Here is a 17,169-nt window from a genome sequence, read left to right as displayed (position 1 = left end):
GCGCTGGCGGACGGGAGGGAGGCGCGGAGCTTCCCCTGCCCGGCGCGGCGGCTGCCGCGGCTCCCAGTCACTTTTCCTCCCTCTTGCCAGCCCTGCCTTCGTTTTGAAAGTTTGGGCAGCGGAGGACGGGTGGGTTGGTGCCGCCAGCCCTCCGCCCGGCCGGCAGGGTAGGGGTGACCGGAGGTATATGACGGGGAGGGGGCCAAGTGGATCGCGGTACAGCGCAGGGCATTTAAAACACCAGCGAGCCGAGCCCGAGAGGCGGCGGGGGTAGGCCAGCCAGTGCCAGGCTGCGTTTGAGACCAGGCACCTCTCGCCGCCACAGAGAGAGGCAAGAGCAGCGGCGGAGAGAGGAAGGGGAAGGAGGGCGAGGAGGAGGAGGGATGGCCACCGGCCGCCGCTCGGTGCGTGCCTCCGTGGGGACTTGACAGGGAAATCGCGGCAGACAGAAACGAAACTTCATCCCGAGGGGCGGCGAGGCGCGGGGGAGAGTGCGCGGATCGGTATCGGCTGCCGCCGGCCTGGGGAGCTCCGCGCCGCCGGGAGAAAGGGCGGGGGGGATATAAAACCGGAGAGGGTCGGAAGCAGCCGATCCAGCGGCCGCACGGGGAGCGGGAGGAAAAACCCCGGCGCCGACCCCGACAACAACAGCGGCGGCCGGGCTCGGCCGGAGAGTTGGGCTGTGCGTTTTCCGGTAGTCATCGGCGATGCACCCGGGGCGGCGGCGGCCCCGGTGGGCAGCGGGGGGGCGGGCGGGCGAACGGCCCTGCCGGAGTTTCGCGTGGATGCGGGATTATGTTGTGTCAATAAGTTTAAGGTGGAGAGGGAGGAAGGGAGGGAACGAGGGAGGAAGGCGGGCGGGGGCCGGGGGGAGGTGGCGGCAGGCCTCGGCCGCGCGAAGTCCTATTTCTGAAGGTAAGTTGTGACATTGGGTGGTCGCGATGACAGAAAACTTGGCGAGGGGCGCCTTGGGGAGGGGGCGGCTGCCTCGGGGGGGTCTCTCCCGGCCGCCGGGAGCCGGATGGGTGCTCGGCTGTTATTTGCTGCTGCGAGATCGGGTCGCTGGTAAATTACAGAAAGCAGCCCTCCTCCTCCTCCTCCCCCCGCTCCCCGCCAGGCGCTTCGCTCTTCCTCCTCTCGGGTTTATTTGCAATGTATGAAACTTGCATGGATGTGAGGACAGCCGATCCAGTGTGGGTTTGCGAGGAGGAGGAGGACAGGGAAGGAAGGGTTGGAGGCAGGGGAGAAGGAGGCAGTCGCGCTAATCCCGGGCGCCGCACGGCAGCAGGTTTGCGTTAGGAATATCGGTGGCAGCCCGCTGCCGCCACTGAATGAGGAAGGTAAAACGAAGCGATGCGAGAGCCGCCGAGGCGACATGCACGGCGGCGGGGCGAGAGGCACCGGCAGGCGGCTGCCCGCCCCCTCCCTCCCTGCCTGCCTGCCTGCCTGCCTGCTGCCTCCTCCCTCGCTCCCTCCCTCCCTCCCCGCCGGGGCGGGGAAGGACCGTGCCCGGGTCTCCCCCGCTCGCCGCCAGCCGAGCCGAGGGGCCGCGGGGCTTTAACCGTGTGCGGGGCGGATTCGCCACTTTTTCCGGGGGAGGCCCGCGGTTAAAAGTTTTCTGCGGAGGTGAGTGTGTGCGGGGAGGCCGGGGCGCCGCCAGGCCGGCGGTGGTCACTCGGGCCTGGGGCGCCGAAACCATTGCCCGTCCTGCTGGTGACACGTCCAAGTCCCGCAGCCCGGCGGGGCGGCGGAGGGGCCCGGCTCGGCCGCCGGGGCAGGGACGGGGTGCCGGTCTCCATGTGGGCTCTCCCGGCGGCGGCACCTCCTCCCCGGTGGCAGCGGCGGCGGCAGCAGCGGGATCATCGCCCGGGCCCGCGGGGAGGAGGAGGGGAGCAGCAGGGAGGTGTTTGCTGCCAGCCTGCCTCGCCGGAGCCCGCCGGGGAGGGCAGCTGGGAGGACCGGGGAGCCCCCCGCGCCGCCGCCCCTTCCCTGCGCGCCCGTCCGCCCCCAAAGGTGTTGTGCAGACTTTTCCCCCGGGAGGGTGAGATTTATGCGCTGCATTATTGCTCCTCTCCTCCCCCCTCAAAGCAAGATGGACTCTCTCGTCTCTCTCTCTCACTCACTCTCTCCCTCTCTCTCGTTTTCTCCCTCTCTCCCTGTGTCTTGTCAGCCTTCAAGATCGACATTTTGTAACTAGGATGCAAACTTGATGGTGACCGGGGGCGGGGGGCCGGGAGGGGAGACGGGAAAACCCTGGGTCACGGCGGTCTTACTCCATATTTAATACCTTTTCTTTCCACCCCACCCCGGAGCCCGGATTCCGGTGGCCCTACACTTTGCACGGGCGAGGGTGGGCGGAGGGCGGGCGGCGGCTGCGAGCGGCGCTGCCCCCGCGGCGGCCGGGGGTCGCTCCCCGCGGGCTGCGGTGGCGGAGGGGCGGCCGCAGCGCTCCGGGCGGCCCCGGCTGGGCTCTGCCGGGGGGCAGCGGGCATTACCTGGAACGGTGCTCCAGCCCTGCAGCCTTCGTCCGTCGCTCTCTCTGTCTGTCTCTTTTCCCCGAGTGGATCTCGTACCTGCGGTCTGGCGTCTTATTCTTGTTGTCAATTTTTGCGTTGTTTGGCTCATCCACGCGCGGCGATTGATCGCTCACTTGTGTAAGTTCCCGGGGGTTATTGTTATGTATCCCTCCTTGCAGATGGTGGTCAACTTTCTGTCTTCTGTTTTGATAATACATGCAAGTACTACTGTGTGTGTGTGTAAATAATTACGTGATGCACCTCTGTGTGTATGTATGTGTGTCTGTGTGCGCTCATAAACATGCATCCGTGTGAGAGAGAGACAGAGGAAGAACATCCCACCCTGCTGATGCACACTCAGATGATTTGCTCCATTTGCCCGCTCCTAATGCCCTCTGAAGACACTCCTAATGCCCTCTGAAGACACGGTGCATCTTTTGTTTGCTCCTTACGGTTTCCTGCGACTGTCATCTTGTTTTAATGACAGCTTAGCTGGGATGGGGGTGAGGAGGAAGCAAGTTTCAAGTTTTGGGATCTCTCCTCTTGTTGGCGATGTGGTGAGTTGCAATATTGTAAAATCATGGTGTGCTGATGATGTGCCTTTATTTGATACTTTATAGGTCATTCTCACATGACAAAGGTTTTGAGACAGCTTCATCTTCGTCTGTCTGTAATTTCCATTTGCCTTCCTGGGTAAGTATGTGAACTGTACACGTGAAAAAAGAACTTGGTTGTTGTTGATAAGATAGAGGTCTTCGTGCTGCCACTTTTTATGAGGAAGATGCTTGTTTTGGTTTTAGCACCTCAGAAAACATGTCTTCTTTGGGTGCTAATACCTGCTGCTAGAATACAAAGTTTGTATGTAGAGTTCCTCCAGGTAACCTGGAAACTAAAAGGCTGTGCATATTCAGAGCTCTCTTTGCTTATTTTTTTTTAGTGGTGTTTTTTTCCCTTAAACTTTGTAAAGACAACCAGCTGATTGACTTAGGGTGAAAGTTTTAAACCAGAGTAACATTAGAATATGCAAAGTGCAACATACAGGTCGAAAATGTAATGAGCATGTAAAGTCCTTTTAAAATTCAGTGGTAGAAAAGTATGAGAATGTAAACTGAATAGGTAATTAGAAAACTCTGAAGGTCAAGAATCAGTGACAAGTTTAGCAGAACTGTAATGCTGATGCAACAGGAGTTCGTTCAGTTTTAACACGTAAACTGAGAGCTAATTAGAATTCCATCCCATGCTTATTCTGTATTACTGTTTTTACTTTTGGCATTGATGAATGCAGATACCAATCAATTTGAAATATGTATCTTAGTGACTGGTATTCCTAAGTTTTCAGGTACACAGTAATGGTTTTTTTCATCTGCATGCTGGGAGAAGTTACGATAACTTTTGAAGGGTTTGACACCTTTTAAGCTGAAGTGGAAGTCGTAGTTTAAGCAAGAGGTTCTAAATTTTTGGGGTCACGTTTGAAAATGACATAAAATAAGTGGCATTTGGAGCACTTCTAATACAATTGCCCGTGGTGTCACTGACCTGCGTTTGGCCCAAAATGGGAAGTGAGGTAGCCTATCTTCTTGGTACTATTCTGCACATAATTAAAAACAAGACAAGACATGTATTTGGGGTAAGCTTAGCACTCATAAATGCAAATGATTAATAACATGCTCCTGACCTTTTGCAGGCAGCATATAGCAGACATAGGATAAGTGATGGTCCCAAACATGCTGACTTGAAGGGGGCTGTTGGGAGCAGCTGTTCTGGTATGATATTATAACCACAAAGCTAGTGTTAAGGCTGGGGTAACCACTGTGGGCAGTTGGTTTGAAGGGGAATTCTGCTGTTCTCCAGTTCCTGCAGATTTACACCTTTGGATTTTGTATGCAGTGTAGTTAGTATGTGCAGGTCTCAGAGTATAAACACCAAATTCAATTACTGAATTTTTTTGTGACAGACTAGTTGCATAGGAGAATATTACTTTTGGTTTTATAGTATTACTGACAAGGATCGTGTTCTGTGAAGAGTAATTGTTGCAACAATTTTTTCCAAGTAAAAATGCGTGTGGACATTCAAAGCTGGCAGATAGGCTTCAAAATGTTGATCAGGGCTGAATACAAATGTACTGATTTCTGAACTTAATTTTCTGTGTTTTCAGTTAAGAGTCACATGAGAGTGCTGTAAGTGCTAAGGACATTTTCTTTATTTCGAGTCATAGTAAAGGATACTGAACAAGAATAGCTCAGAGACCTTGACTTGGGTCTTGAGTCATTATCTGGTTTTAGTTTTGTTATGAAGTCTTTTGGATGCATGGAATGTTGATCTGGCAGTGAAGTGGTGATCGTAATCTTCCCACACTTGGAGAGGAGTGGACCATGGTTTTGTGCATCGTGCTAAATGTGTGTCTCACCTGATGTTGAACTGGCTTGAAAGAAGAAAAGGGTAGGGTATCATTTTTATGAAAAAAGCGTAATAGGAGCTTTAGAGGAAGAGAAGAAATACATTTCATTGTAGCTTAAAAAAAAGGCAGTGAAAATAATGTGCCTAGTTAAGGTGAGAATAGAGATGTTGTTAGGTTTGTCCATTACTAGAAATCTCAGTTTACTTTAGGGAGCTTTTGTTTTGGTAAAAGGGAAGATTTCTTTTATTATACAGTTCTCACATCTGTGAGAACTGTGCATGACTGGATTTTAGTCATTCAGTCTTGACGTACAGGAGTTCTGGTTTGCTTGGCGAGTGCCAGTGCAGGGCTGGTGTGTCACAAGATAGAAGGTGATGAGCTGCTTTGATAGGGGCCTCGTGGATGTTTCAGAAATTGTCCCAAGCTCTCAAAAGTTTGTTGCACACTACTGTCCCTCTTGGCACAGCAAGCTGATAAACCACATCAAGTAGGCATGGAGTTTAGCAGAAACATAGCTGGTTTCTGTGTGGAGGTAAACTCAAATTATTTAAGAAGCTTGCTATTGACCCTTTGGAGTTTTTTGGGGGCTGCTTGCTGTAAGCTCATTGCCTGCAAAACTTCCATTGGCTTCTGCAGGAGGTTTATTTAGGAAAGGAGTGTAGGAGTGATGGTGAGAGGAATTTGTCCATGTTTATTTTTCCCCTTCAAGGAAGAAAACCTTTATCTTTCATAGCTGTTGTGTGAATAATTAAAGATATTAAATGTCAGTTTTCCACATAAAATATCAGAGGTAATCATGCCATTATTTTATAACTAATGTTGTTCCTGTTCATCCGGAATGCTCTTAATACACTTTGTTCGTAAATTAGTGGTTCTGTAATTGGTGATCCTGTAAGCATGTGAATATCTTGAAGCAGATGACAAGTCGTGTTAAATTCACTGGTACGACTGCTTGCATTCTGAGCTTAAAGTTCTTCCAGGTTGCTGCCACTCATGGTCTGGGGGCTGAGGATGCACAGTGTCTCTGGAGCTCATGAACACGGCATTAGGCAGGGCAGTCTTCTGGCACAGGATGGGGAAGGAGTGGTGTGAAGAGAGGAGGACTGGACTGAGTGAGCTGGGACAAGGTGCTCTTCCACCACGTGTGATGGTGGAAAAGGTGCAGGTAAGGTTGATGAGACTTGTGGTGTGCAAGGCTCTGCTGTGATGTGAAGTTTGTAAATACACCTGCAGTGAAATTTGGATGCCTGGGAGGTGAGACACTGCTTCTCTTTCAACAGTACATGGCTTGTGTAGTGTTCAGATCCCCCTCTTTATCTGAAGGCGGTTCCTTGGTGGAGGAAGGTACTATAAATTAAAATTGGAACTGAAGTGAAACTCTCATTTTAATTTTTTAGTGTGTTGCAGGCTGCCTTTGTGAGCTCTGGCAAGTGATGTAGTCAAAACCAGAAGCTTCTTTCCAAATTTCAGACCCAAGCTGGACTTCCTCTGTCCTGTTATGATGATGGCCTGCTGTGGCCACCAGTGGAATCAGCAGCACACCTTTGGCCTGCTGATGGCTTCCAAGGTCTTTACTTTTAGAAGCATAGCCATATGTCCCTTGGTCACTTCTGAATGGAGAGTGACAGTACTTCCCTGTATCATTAAATCATATGGCACACGTATATTAGGACAGTTTTCATGAGTAAGTTTTTCAAAGCAATATAGATACTGTTGTAGCTTACTGTAAACTTTAGTTTATGTTTTCATTATTATTTAGGGGTCTGTAAAGCTGGATTGAACTTATTGTCATATGTATCTCAAAATATTCTTGAGAAAGAAGGATGACTTTAACCTATTTCTAACTTCTATAGTATTATTTATTTTCCTTCTACCATGTTTCTCCCTTTCCTGGGGTATTATTGCCAGAAGCCTTTTTGTTCAGTTTCATGTCAAAAGATTATTATGACTTACTTCCTTTTTATTATTTTGTTTTTGTTTTTTTTAAGATCAGGAATGATACAGTGTTTCTGTCTGAGAGTAATGGGGTGAGTGTGGTCCTGGTGGACTTGTGAATTTCACAAAAGACTCCTGCAGCTTCACTCTTCTTGATAGTTTTGGAAGGGGTAATACCTGACACAGCCTAAGGATTACTCCGAATTTAAAAATTGCTTGATGGGCTGCTGTTTCGCATTGCTTGAAAAAGAAAGAAGCACATACTATTTTCTCAATAATAGTGATATTATTAATTGGGGGTTGTAGGCCTTGTCTTATTTGTGTACTTCTGTCCTGTTTGGTGAAGTACACAAGCCATACTGTAATGACACACCTCAAGATCAGTAACAATCATTTTTTCCCAGTTTTAGGCATCTGAGATGAAAAGCTGTGAAGGAGTGCAGGCTTTCCTGCAGTCACTTAGCAGGTTAGCAGTAGCAGGGAATGGAATAAAATCTGCATCTGACTCCTTAGTTTTGTGTCCTTTCCCTTGCTCTGAAGCTTTCCTGGTAAGTGCTTGTCTTGAGATGTGAGTAGACTCACTGAATTCTGTGCCTCTTGGACATCTTCTGCCAATACTCCATTCATAATGCTGTTTAAAAAAAAAATCCCACCTTCAGAATGTTGTGAAGTTACTGACTTACAATTTGATTATATTTATTGACAACACAGTGTGTAAAAGTAGGAGGAGAGCTTACTTAAGAGCTTTTGCCAGTAAACATGGTATTTAAACTGCTGTTTATTGCAGTATTTATTACCCCTATTTATTTAATACTAACTTGGTGAAGTTAATGCAAGGAAGAAAATGATTCTTCACAGTGATGTTTTTAAAATGTGATTCATGTGAAATAGTTCTTCACAATTAAATTATTTTTTCATATTCATAATTTAATGTGAAATGACAACTGATTTTCTTATAAAACATGGAATTGACAGAAGCAGCTACTTTGGTACTCTGGCAGTATTGTGATAGGGTCACTTGCTTTTATTTCTAGAGATGGTAAACATATGTAAGATTTTCAGATTTGCTGTTTAGTGGTGTTTTGTTACTCAGATTAAAAATTTGATGTAAAAATTGGAGGTGTATTTGAAGAGTAAAGCACTCCTTACTTAATCCCTGGGTGTAGACTTATCTGTAATAATTCTCACAATGCTAGCAGCATTTTATTATTTCTAATATTTATAAATTTAATTACCTAAGAAGTGAATCAACAAAGAGGAAAAACATGGTTTGACACTTTCCAGTATTCGTGCTTTTTCCTTTATTGCATACAAATGCATAATGTAATAGCAAGTCCTTATGAGTGTGGACAATTCAGCATGTGAAAATAAACTAGCTTCAGGCATATCTGAGTACAAAGAAACCTAGTACAACACCATTTCAATTTTTAGCGAGGGGAAGGAAAGTTAACAGGATTTTATGAGGCTACACTAAGAAAATCAGTTGCTTAGGAAGCATGGAATTTTTATTGTCAGAAATCTTTCACGTGGGTGTCTCTAAATAAGACATTTTATAAAATGTAGCAAATGCTGAAAGTAAGAAGCAGCATTTTATTGACCCTTAATATCACAGAGCCTCATTCAGCAAAGATAAAAATAATTCAGTGGACTTGCACAACATGGGATCTATGGAACTTAATGCAAGTGGAAGCTCTCTTGACAAGAAGCTTATCAAGTCCTGTCTACACCTTCCCTTTCTGAGGGAAAGTGGGAAGGTGTCTTCCCTCTGGCTGTGTGGTGTTTTCTTTGAGAGTTTATGATGTTTTCTTTCTGAAAGGCATTATGTGTGTAGCAAATTGTCTGCTTTGAGGTATTGTGGAACACCCCTAACTGCTTCCTGGCTGTGGGATTGCTCTCCTCTTACAGAGGTGTAGCAACAGGAAGATTTTTACCACCTTCACTCCTGGGAGGGGCTTTGTCCTGTGCTTCTGAAACCCTGAGGTCCCCGTGGCAGGGTTAGGCACATGCATTTATGTCCTGCTCGTCCGTTCTGCTCATGACAACTGAGCTGGCCTGTTGCAGGATTCAAGTGAGGAAATCTTAAGCCTGGTCCTGTACCCTGGTGAGCTGGGTAAAGGATTGGTGACTGTACTGTGCTGCTGAGTGTCTTGTCAGGCTGTGTTTCAGTGCTTGATGGCTTTCATCCAGTTTTCATTCTGTTTGCTCCCCAATATGTTTTTTTTGCTCGCTATGTAAGGACTTTTAAACTTAAACCTTGTTAAAAGTTGTCTGTCTTTTTGTTTTGAATATTTTGTTTTTCATTTGTACCCATGCCTTGCACAGTCAAGAGGTACCCAGCAATGACAGTGGGAAAAGCATGTCACACAATAATAGTTAGGATTATGTCTCTTGCAGTAGAATAGCACATCTTACCTCTGCAGCCTGTGTGTTCTATGAAACAAATAATTCTAAGTTTTTGTTTGTGTATGTGAGAGAGTGCATTGTTTTGTGGTTGACAAAGCAATATTTAAGAGCGACTTCAAGAGAAATTTGAAGATGAAGCTGAATAAAGAAAACATTAGAATGAGAATGGAAGGACTGGGGGAGGACTTGGTTGCTTACCTTGTTTCATTTTTGTGAGTGGCTGTGTTTGAGTTTGCTTTCCCTAAGTGGTGGTCTTTGAGCCACATCCTGCCTACAGTGAACTACAGTCAACAACATCATGCTGACTTCTGGGGGAAGTACAGGAACATCAGTTTCTCCTAACCTCATGGCTGAAGAGCCTGATCCTGCATTTACAGTTGTGCAGGGGAATTCCTGAACAAAAAGCCAGAACCAGACCTGCATCAGCAATGTGCACCCCTTTGCAGGTTTGCTGGCTGAAGTTCCTGGTGGCCTGTAATTTCTCAGGAAAGTTGCAGATTTCACATTATTCTTAATTATTGATGTGCAGATAGTCCTGCCAGGGACTGGCACCTGTTGTACTCACAAACTTAGAGGCCATCCCTGACCTGATGGTGAGCTGAGAATAGAGAGAGACATTGCTGAAACATGCAGTGTTCCTGTAAATGAGAAGAGGGTGGAAGAGCATGAAGTGTGAGAATGCCATTTGGTAGATGAGAAGTCTTCTGGCACATAAGCCATTTTGTTCAAGTATGTTTGCTTCACAAGTTGGCTGTCTGTTTAGGGAAAGAAAGCATTCTGATGTACTTCAAATCAAATGGGCAGAGATGATAGATTTGGAAAGAAGTACCATTTTCACCTCCACTTCCTTGGTAAAGCTATCTTCAGCTGTTCTTTCTCTTTCCAAAAGGCTTCTTTACATCCAAATTTCATGTGGAGTAGTGTAAACTTCTTGCCTAGCTCAGTTCTAATCAGTCAGTATTCCATGCCACAAACTTGTGAGTTCCTGGGTTAGCTCTTGTTTGAATATACATGTAATTCTTTTTCTTATTTAAGTTTCTTTATTTGTATTCCCTCTAATTTGTTTGAGATGCTCTTTCATACATTGTGTTAAACATCAATCATCAAATGCTCATAATGTATTTTGAAACAAGTATGCAAAATTGCAGCATGATCCTGCACTGATTACAGAACTATAGCATATGAATTAATAAGAAAATAAAACCAGCATAATTAATTTCCAGCTGCTTTTGGAGAAACAGAGGTGTTTATAAGGGGAAGTTTGGTGTATGCAAATTAAAGAATTACAAAGCTGGTAACAAATGTATTAATGCAGACAATTGTTCACAATTTACTTCCTCTGTTGTATTGATTAAAAATGTGTTTTAGTGTTGAAAGAGTAAGCAGAAGCTCCAGTGCCATTCTCCTAAAATGGTTGGACTAAATAAAAAGCACAAGTGTCAGAAGTAGAGCAAGGGAAGGAAGTTTTTAACTTTTTCTTAGTGTGGAAGACCTTAAATAAGGGAAGTAAATGACAGATAACTAAGTGTAGTGGTGGATTTTGTCCATTTCTCATTACTACGAGATTTCCATTAATATGAGAAAATTGCCTGTGTGTGTTAAACAATTTTTGATTGTTAAGTATTTCCCTTGCATCTCTTGTATGTGCTTGTGCTCCTCTGTCTTGCCTCAGCACTGTGTACCAAAGCAGCAGAGGGTAAATAAAGTCCACGGTTGAAAGTGACCCAGGTAAAATCTCACGCTGTGAGCGCCCTTGCCATAGTTTGGTCCTTCAGAGTCTTCTGGAGGAAGCTGTTGAAGGGATCTGGATACTCAGTTGCCGGTTTTGAAATCACTCTACTGCTACTCAGGGCTGGTGTGTTGTTCAGGTGGGAGCTCCAAACAAAGCTTTTGGGTCTCTGTGCCTGCGACATCTTCCTGGTTTTTAATCAGCAAAGGAAGATCCTGCCCTCCTGAGAGAGATGTCTAGAAGAAAAGGATTATTTATTTATATAATGAAGTGGACTCTCGAGGATGTCCCCATCGAGCTTTGTTTTGCTGTGCCATGTGCTGATGGAGCCAAGTGAGTGAGAGGATGCTGGAGTGCACAGAGGGAAGCACCTGAGAGAACTGACCAGATGCTATGTTTTGTTTAAGTGTTCTGCTGGTTTCTCTGCCACGGCTGATCTGGTTTCTGTGTGCAGCCTTGCTTTTCTGGATGGACCCACAGGGCTGTGTTTGAGGTTTGCTGTTACTCTTCGCAGAAAGAAGGAAATCAAAATGGGAGGTGAGGTTGTTATCACAGACATCCCCATGCAGTGGGTTACACAGAGAAGGGTACAGTTCAGATCTACAGTGGGGACAGTATGTGTTCTCTTATTCAAGGATCCTAAAGGGGGAAAAAAAAAATCTTTGAGTGGGGGATGGTGTTTTGTGGTGCTCTAACAGGCTTTGCAGAGATTGAGTAGGGCTGAAGGAGAGAGTGGGGGCAGGCACACTGAAAGCAGGGAGGGTTTTGTGGCTCCTATTCCTGGCCATTGTGAGCCCCTCTGTACGTATGCTCCCGTGTCTGCTGCCTTGGCATTCCAGTTACACCTATTGAACTGATTTGAATCAGGGTTTCACTCCATAAACACTTGGGTTAAATCAGTGCTTGTAATCTCATTTTGCTTTGGTATTTTTGTTTCTTCAGGAGCAGTCTCCATTGGTAGACAACCATTAAAATATGTTGCCAAATTTATCCTTTACCCTGAATCAGGCACTATTTTTTTTGTTATTTCTAAGAATGCACTGTATGCCTCTACACAGTTTCTAAGTGATTTTATGGCCTATGTGCATTTATCTAATTACAACTGTTAAGAAAGTTTTTATTTAGGACATGACAAATTATGCCTTTTTTTTTGATTGTGGCCTTTAAAAATGTCCTACTTAATAAAATTACCCTCATGCACAAACACACAAATAAATGCAAATAGATTTTGCACTTAAAACTAAAGTATTATCCCTAGTAAGGTAACTGATTCTGCTTAACTGAATGCAAGCTTTTAGAACTAACGGAACTCAAATGTCTTTGTTTTCTCAGAAGAGAAGGAAAACAAATAATCTTACTCTTTCGATTCCCAGTTAGTTTCCCAGCTTTACAGGAAGTGCCATTGAGAGACTGACAGAGCAAAGACTCTGCAGATGCAGTGGACACTATTAGTTTCAGGTAACTTAGTTCTAAACCTAATACTTGTTCCTGGTACTTCAAGGAAGACTTACCTGTTGAGTGTTTGAGCTTTGTTTACAATTTTGACATCAAACATTTGCAATTTATTTTAATATAAATTGAGTTACATAATATTACAGTGGAATTTAACATTGGTTTGTAATTCAAAGGCAAATTGCAATTAGACTTTTTTTGCTAAAATACATCTAGCAACAATAATATCTGAAATGCCGATGTGATTTCTTTGCTCGGAAAGAGTTCATTTGTAACGGTATCTGTTTCTGTTAAGCAGAATATATATATTTTTTAGATGACTTTAGCATCTATTATCTGGTTCCTGTTTGTAATAGCAGATCTTCTGCCATTCAGGAATGCAGAGTAGCTCACTAGGTAACACTATGGCCATATTAATTTTTTTTCTCTTATGGATGCTAGACCCCTCTGTAGCTTCTAAAAGATAGAGATCAGCAGATCTCTGTTTACACAGATATGTATTTAACATTAAAAAAATTAATTATTTTAAAATTGCTGTTTCAGGCTTTCCATTTGACTGTGTGGTATGTGAGTGTGACTTTAATGGTTGAGGGGGTACTTTACAACATCCAGGAAGGAATCTAGCACTGCTGGTGAGAAAAAGCAAAACATGAAACTGAGTTGTTAGTGGACATTGCATGTATTGCTAATGTATTAGAGGGAAAATAAATAAGGAAAAATAAATTGGTATATATGCCATAGCAGCTCTGTGGCTGACATGAATTCTACCCCCCCACCCTACCAAAATATTAATAGCATCTGTGCAGTCAAAGAGCTTGATAACATGTATTGACTCTGCAGCTCCGCACATTTTTTCTGCAGAAGGGGAACTGTGTAGCAGTATTTGTGACCATTAAGGAATGCAGTGTTAGACCTCAGGTAAGAGAAGAGTTGTGCTCAGAAATGCAGAGTGTGCCTGAGGCCTGGTACTGCAGTTACACAAACTGTATACAAATGCAGTTTTGCCCCTGCCTCCCAAAAAGGAGGAATTACACACTTCAAGAAGTGGTTTTATGGCCTTCACTCCCTGGTGCAAACATAGGTTTCACGATCCTGTCTTTGTCCTGATTTTCTATTTTCTTTTGTATCAATGTATAGGGTGTTCAAAGTCTCAGCAGTTATTGTGGTCTAGTAGAACTAAATATGATAAGATTAGAAAGCTGAATAGAAATCAGAGGAAAATTGAAGCAAAGGTCAAAATGCTATTGCAGGTTGCAAATGTTTAAAATGGTCAGTTTTTAAAAGAAATAAAAAGAACACCTTCCCTTAAAAATTGAAACAGGAAAATTACTGAGTATTTCTTACTCTTAAGAGAACAAGCCAAAGTAAGATGAATCACTCATCATGAAAGGGTCGTCATTTTTGTTTTCACATACATTTGATTCAAGATCAGTAAGAAAATAGCACAGTCATATATTTAGGTAACTTTTTTGATAGGAGCTGTTTATTGCTGAAGCATTCATGTTTTTTACTGCTCTAAAACAATTAGCTTTTTTTAAACATAAGTGTTCCAACAGAATGCTTTTTTTACTTCTCACCCACTGTGGTGTTCTTGTGGCATTCCGCCTGGAGAACTGCATCCAGCTCTGGGATCCCCAATATAATAAAGGCATGGACCTGTTGGGACAAGTCCAGAGGAGGGGTATGCAGTTGATGAGAGGGCTGCAGCACCTTTCCTATGAGAACAGGCAGGGAGAGTTGGGGTTTTTTGACTCGAGGAAGACATGGCTCCAGGAACACCTTGTAGCAGCTTTTCAGTACTCATGTGGCCTGTGAGAGAGATGGAGAGGGACTTCTCATGAGAGCAGGTAGTGACAGGACAAGGGGGAATGGCTTCAAACTGAAAGAGAGTAGATTTAGATTACATATTGGGAGGAAATTCTTTACTGTGATGGGATGACTGCACTGCTGCCCCATCCCTGGAAATATTCGAGGCCAGGCTGGAAGGGGCTTGAGCAACCTGATCTAGTTGAAGGTGTCCCTGCCCATGGCTGGGGAGTTTGAATTAGATGACCTTTAAGGTTCCTTCCTACCCAAACCATTCTGTGATTCTACAATGTAGCTGATTTTATAATTACTGCATTTTCATAGGATTGAATTTTTCTTGTCCTAACTTGCTTCTTCCTTCCCTTCCCTTAAGAGACATGTGAAATGTTGAGGCTTTCCTTCCTTTCAGAAAATAAATATTGGAGCCAAGATTTTATCAGGAGAACTTGTGTCTTTGACAGTGTTCTGTCTGAAATGTCTCAGAGAAACCTGTTAATCTGCATGTGCTTAGCAGTGTTCTCCTGCTAGGTTACATCGAAATTGCTGCTGGTCAGGCTATAAAATCTGGGTGTAAAATTCACTTTGGTCTGAAATCAGAGTTGATATGAGCTTGTACGGTTCCACTGAGGTGGCTGAACAGAATTTGGTTGTGTTAGTCTGGGGGACTGTGGCAAAACCAGTTAAGAGAAGTGAGTGTTTAAAACATTGCTGAAACTACATCAGTAGCACTTGATCAGAAGAATGAGACACCCTCCCTACTTTTTATTTTTTATTGGGGGGCAGGGGAAGAGATGGCAGTGGGTGATGATGGTGGTGGTGTCCAATCACTGCAATTAAAACTCAGTTTTTTTCTTTTTCTTTGGAGAGTTAGGTGGATGAACTTAGTGAAATAAGCGATCGGCAATCCGTATTTAGATGATGGCCAGTCTTTTTTTTGGAACAATTTTAAACTGAGGAACCAGAAGCATTTCTGCTAGTGCTGAACCAAAGTAGTCTCTGCCAAGCAGTCTGCTTTTGTGGTGCCTCATAGCCAAGCACAGAGGGAGTGGAAAAGCAGGTGCACTGTCTTAGCCTGAGCACTTCAAGTTTGTGTAAGATAAACTGCAGAGGAATGTCCTTTGCAAAGTATCATACATGTTGTGCACTGTCTGCAAAACAGATTCTGTTGCTTCCCCAAGTGCTTCTCCTACACACCAAAAGTGATGGGGGCAGCTTACCATATGTTTTGATTTCGCCCATCTCCCATCCAAAAAAGAGCTGTGCTGGTGCCCAGGAGCTGCACCCTATTAGGTGTAATCACTGTCATGCTGAGTTCAGTGAGAAGTTGATTACAGACTTCAGTGGAAATAAAGATTTTCTTAAAATTCAGAATTTATAGATCTCATTGAGGTTTCTTAAACTATCATCTGTACTTTACCAGTATCTGGTATATCTGGTGATTGGCATGAATTTTCCAGTTTTACAAATGTGATTGAAAGTATACAGTAGCCTTAGAATAAAGGTAGAGTATGCTACTATAGCCTTTCAGCTATGGAGACCAAATAAAGCAGTTTCACAATTTACAAATGTGGGGTGGTGATAGCTTCTTCCTGTGTAAAGTGTTGTTCAGTTTCTGAAAGAAAAACTAGTTAGTGAGTAGCAGGGCAGAAAGTTGAGAAGAGTTGTCCACATTGGTTGTTGTTTTTCTTTTTTTTTTCTTTTTTTTTTTTTTTGTTAGCCCTGGCAGGGTAAAATGGCAGTTGCATTAATTGTAGTTGTGTGATAATACTTGAGGAAAATTTTACACACGGAGGTTCAGTTTTGTTGATTGTGAAGATTTAGAAAAAGATCTTCCTCTGCTTCTTTTGCTGGAGAGATGAACTTCAGGTCCACCCTATCAGAGAATCAAAACAAATCTTTTAATGTAGAACATAGGTAGTGTGTAATTTATGTATTACGTCTTTTTGTTAAACAGCATGTTTTAGGGTGTAATAACATTTTATTCTTCTATTGTAGTTATCAACTAACTACATTTTTGTAGTCATCAATTAACTACATTTTACAAACATTTCAGAAGCAGTGTTACCCACCCCCATTTTGCAGTTTGCAGAGTAGACTCAGGGATGTTCAGGTGACTGGTGGTAGAATGAAGTACAGAATTCGTAAACTTCCTGCATGTTCTTACATTACTGTTAAACTTACTACACCAGCTACCTCTTTGTTACTAAAATATCTGCCCTGTGCACATTACTTTCCTCTGTTGGTTGGTGAAAAAAAGGTGATGGAGTGTTACCTGTTGATTTCTAGCTTACTGGTTGAGTACTTCTGAACTTAGACTTGAGAAATCTGTTCACCTCCAAATTCAGTTCAGGATTCTTCCTCCACATCTAAGAGCTTGTGCTGCTTGATAGGAAAATACCCTTGCAGGTCAGAGCTTTTGGGCCTGGTCTTCTCTTCTTTCAAGCCAAGGTCTCCTCTTAATGTAGTGCCGTGTGAATATTGCCCTCTGTTCTTCCTAATGCTCTGAAAATTACTTTTGCAAGGATGCATAGGCATGTTTTGTTTGCTGTACAAGGTGTGTGAGGGTGATAGAAACATATTTGTGCTGGTTCTAAGAATGAGCTAAAATATCCTATTGCTCAGAAGGACTTTGTAAAGTCAGGCTTTGTCTCTGCCTATATATTTCAGTGTGTTCAGTTCATCTCTTCAGCCAGAGCTTCTTGCTGTAAGGATTGGCACAAGTGACCTGGAAGGAAATCAGCATTGTGGCAGTGTGGGGTTTTGCAGGGTACATTGTAATTCAGGTGCCAAGTTTGAACTTATAATTTAGTATTGGGTCAGTAACAAGCACGTCTAATGGTGGTCTTTCAAAGCAGATAAGACTGAGAATCCATGGATCTTGTGCTTTCATTTCTTAGGCTAGTACAGTTCAGAACTGTGGACTTGTGTGC

The 17,169-nt window shown here is 44.0% G+C and overlaps 1 protein-coding gene across 7 annotated transcripts in view; it reads left to right on the top strand.

The window, feature by feature from the left end:
- The window catches only part of BBX (BBX high mobility group box domain containing), a 138,624-nt gene that overhangs the window by 696 nt on the left and 120,759 nt on the right, over nucleotides 1-17,169 (top strand). For 2 of the 7 annotated variants that reach the window (XM_064410617.1, XM_064410605.1), the window contains exons 1-2: nucleotides 1,483-1,626; nucleotides 3,137-3,209. Coding sequence is in view for 3 of the 7 variants with exons in the window: in XM_064410614.1 (XP_064266684.1) it covers nucleotides 708-733; nucleotides 3,137-3,209 (99 nt within the window). In the remaining 4 variants the exon portion in view is untranslated. Of the gene's footprint in view, nucleotides 1-692; nucleotides 734-1,482; nucleotides 1,627-3,136; nucleotides 3,210-6,060; nucleotides 6,080-17,169 lie in introns of those variants that run through there. The other 5 variants (XM_064410606.1, XM_064410616.1, XM_064410610.1 and 2 more) reach the window with 3 other exon arrangements.

Source organism: Passer domesticus, chromosome 2 (genome assembly GCF_036417665.1).
Source record: "Passer domesticus isolate bPasDom1 chromosome 2, bPasDom1.hap1, whole genome shotgun sequence".
NCBI classification, from domain to species: Eukaryota; Metazoa; Chordata; class Aves; order Passeriformes; family Passeridae; genus Passer; species Passer domesticus.
The sequence above is the reverse complement of the archived record's forward strand: the minus strand, read 5'-3'. Positions and strand labels throughout refer to the sequence as shown.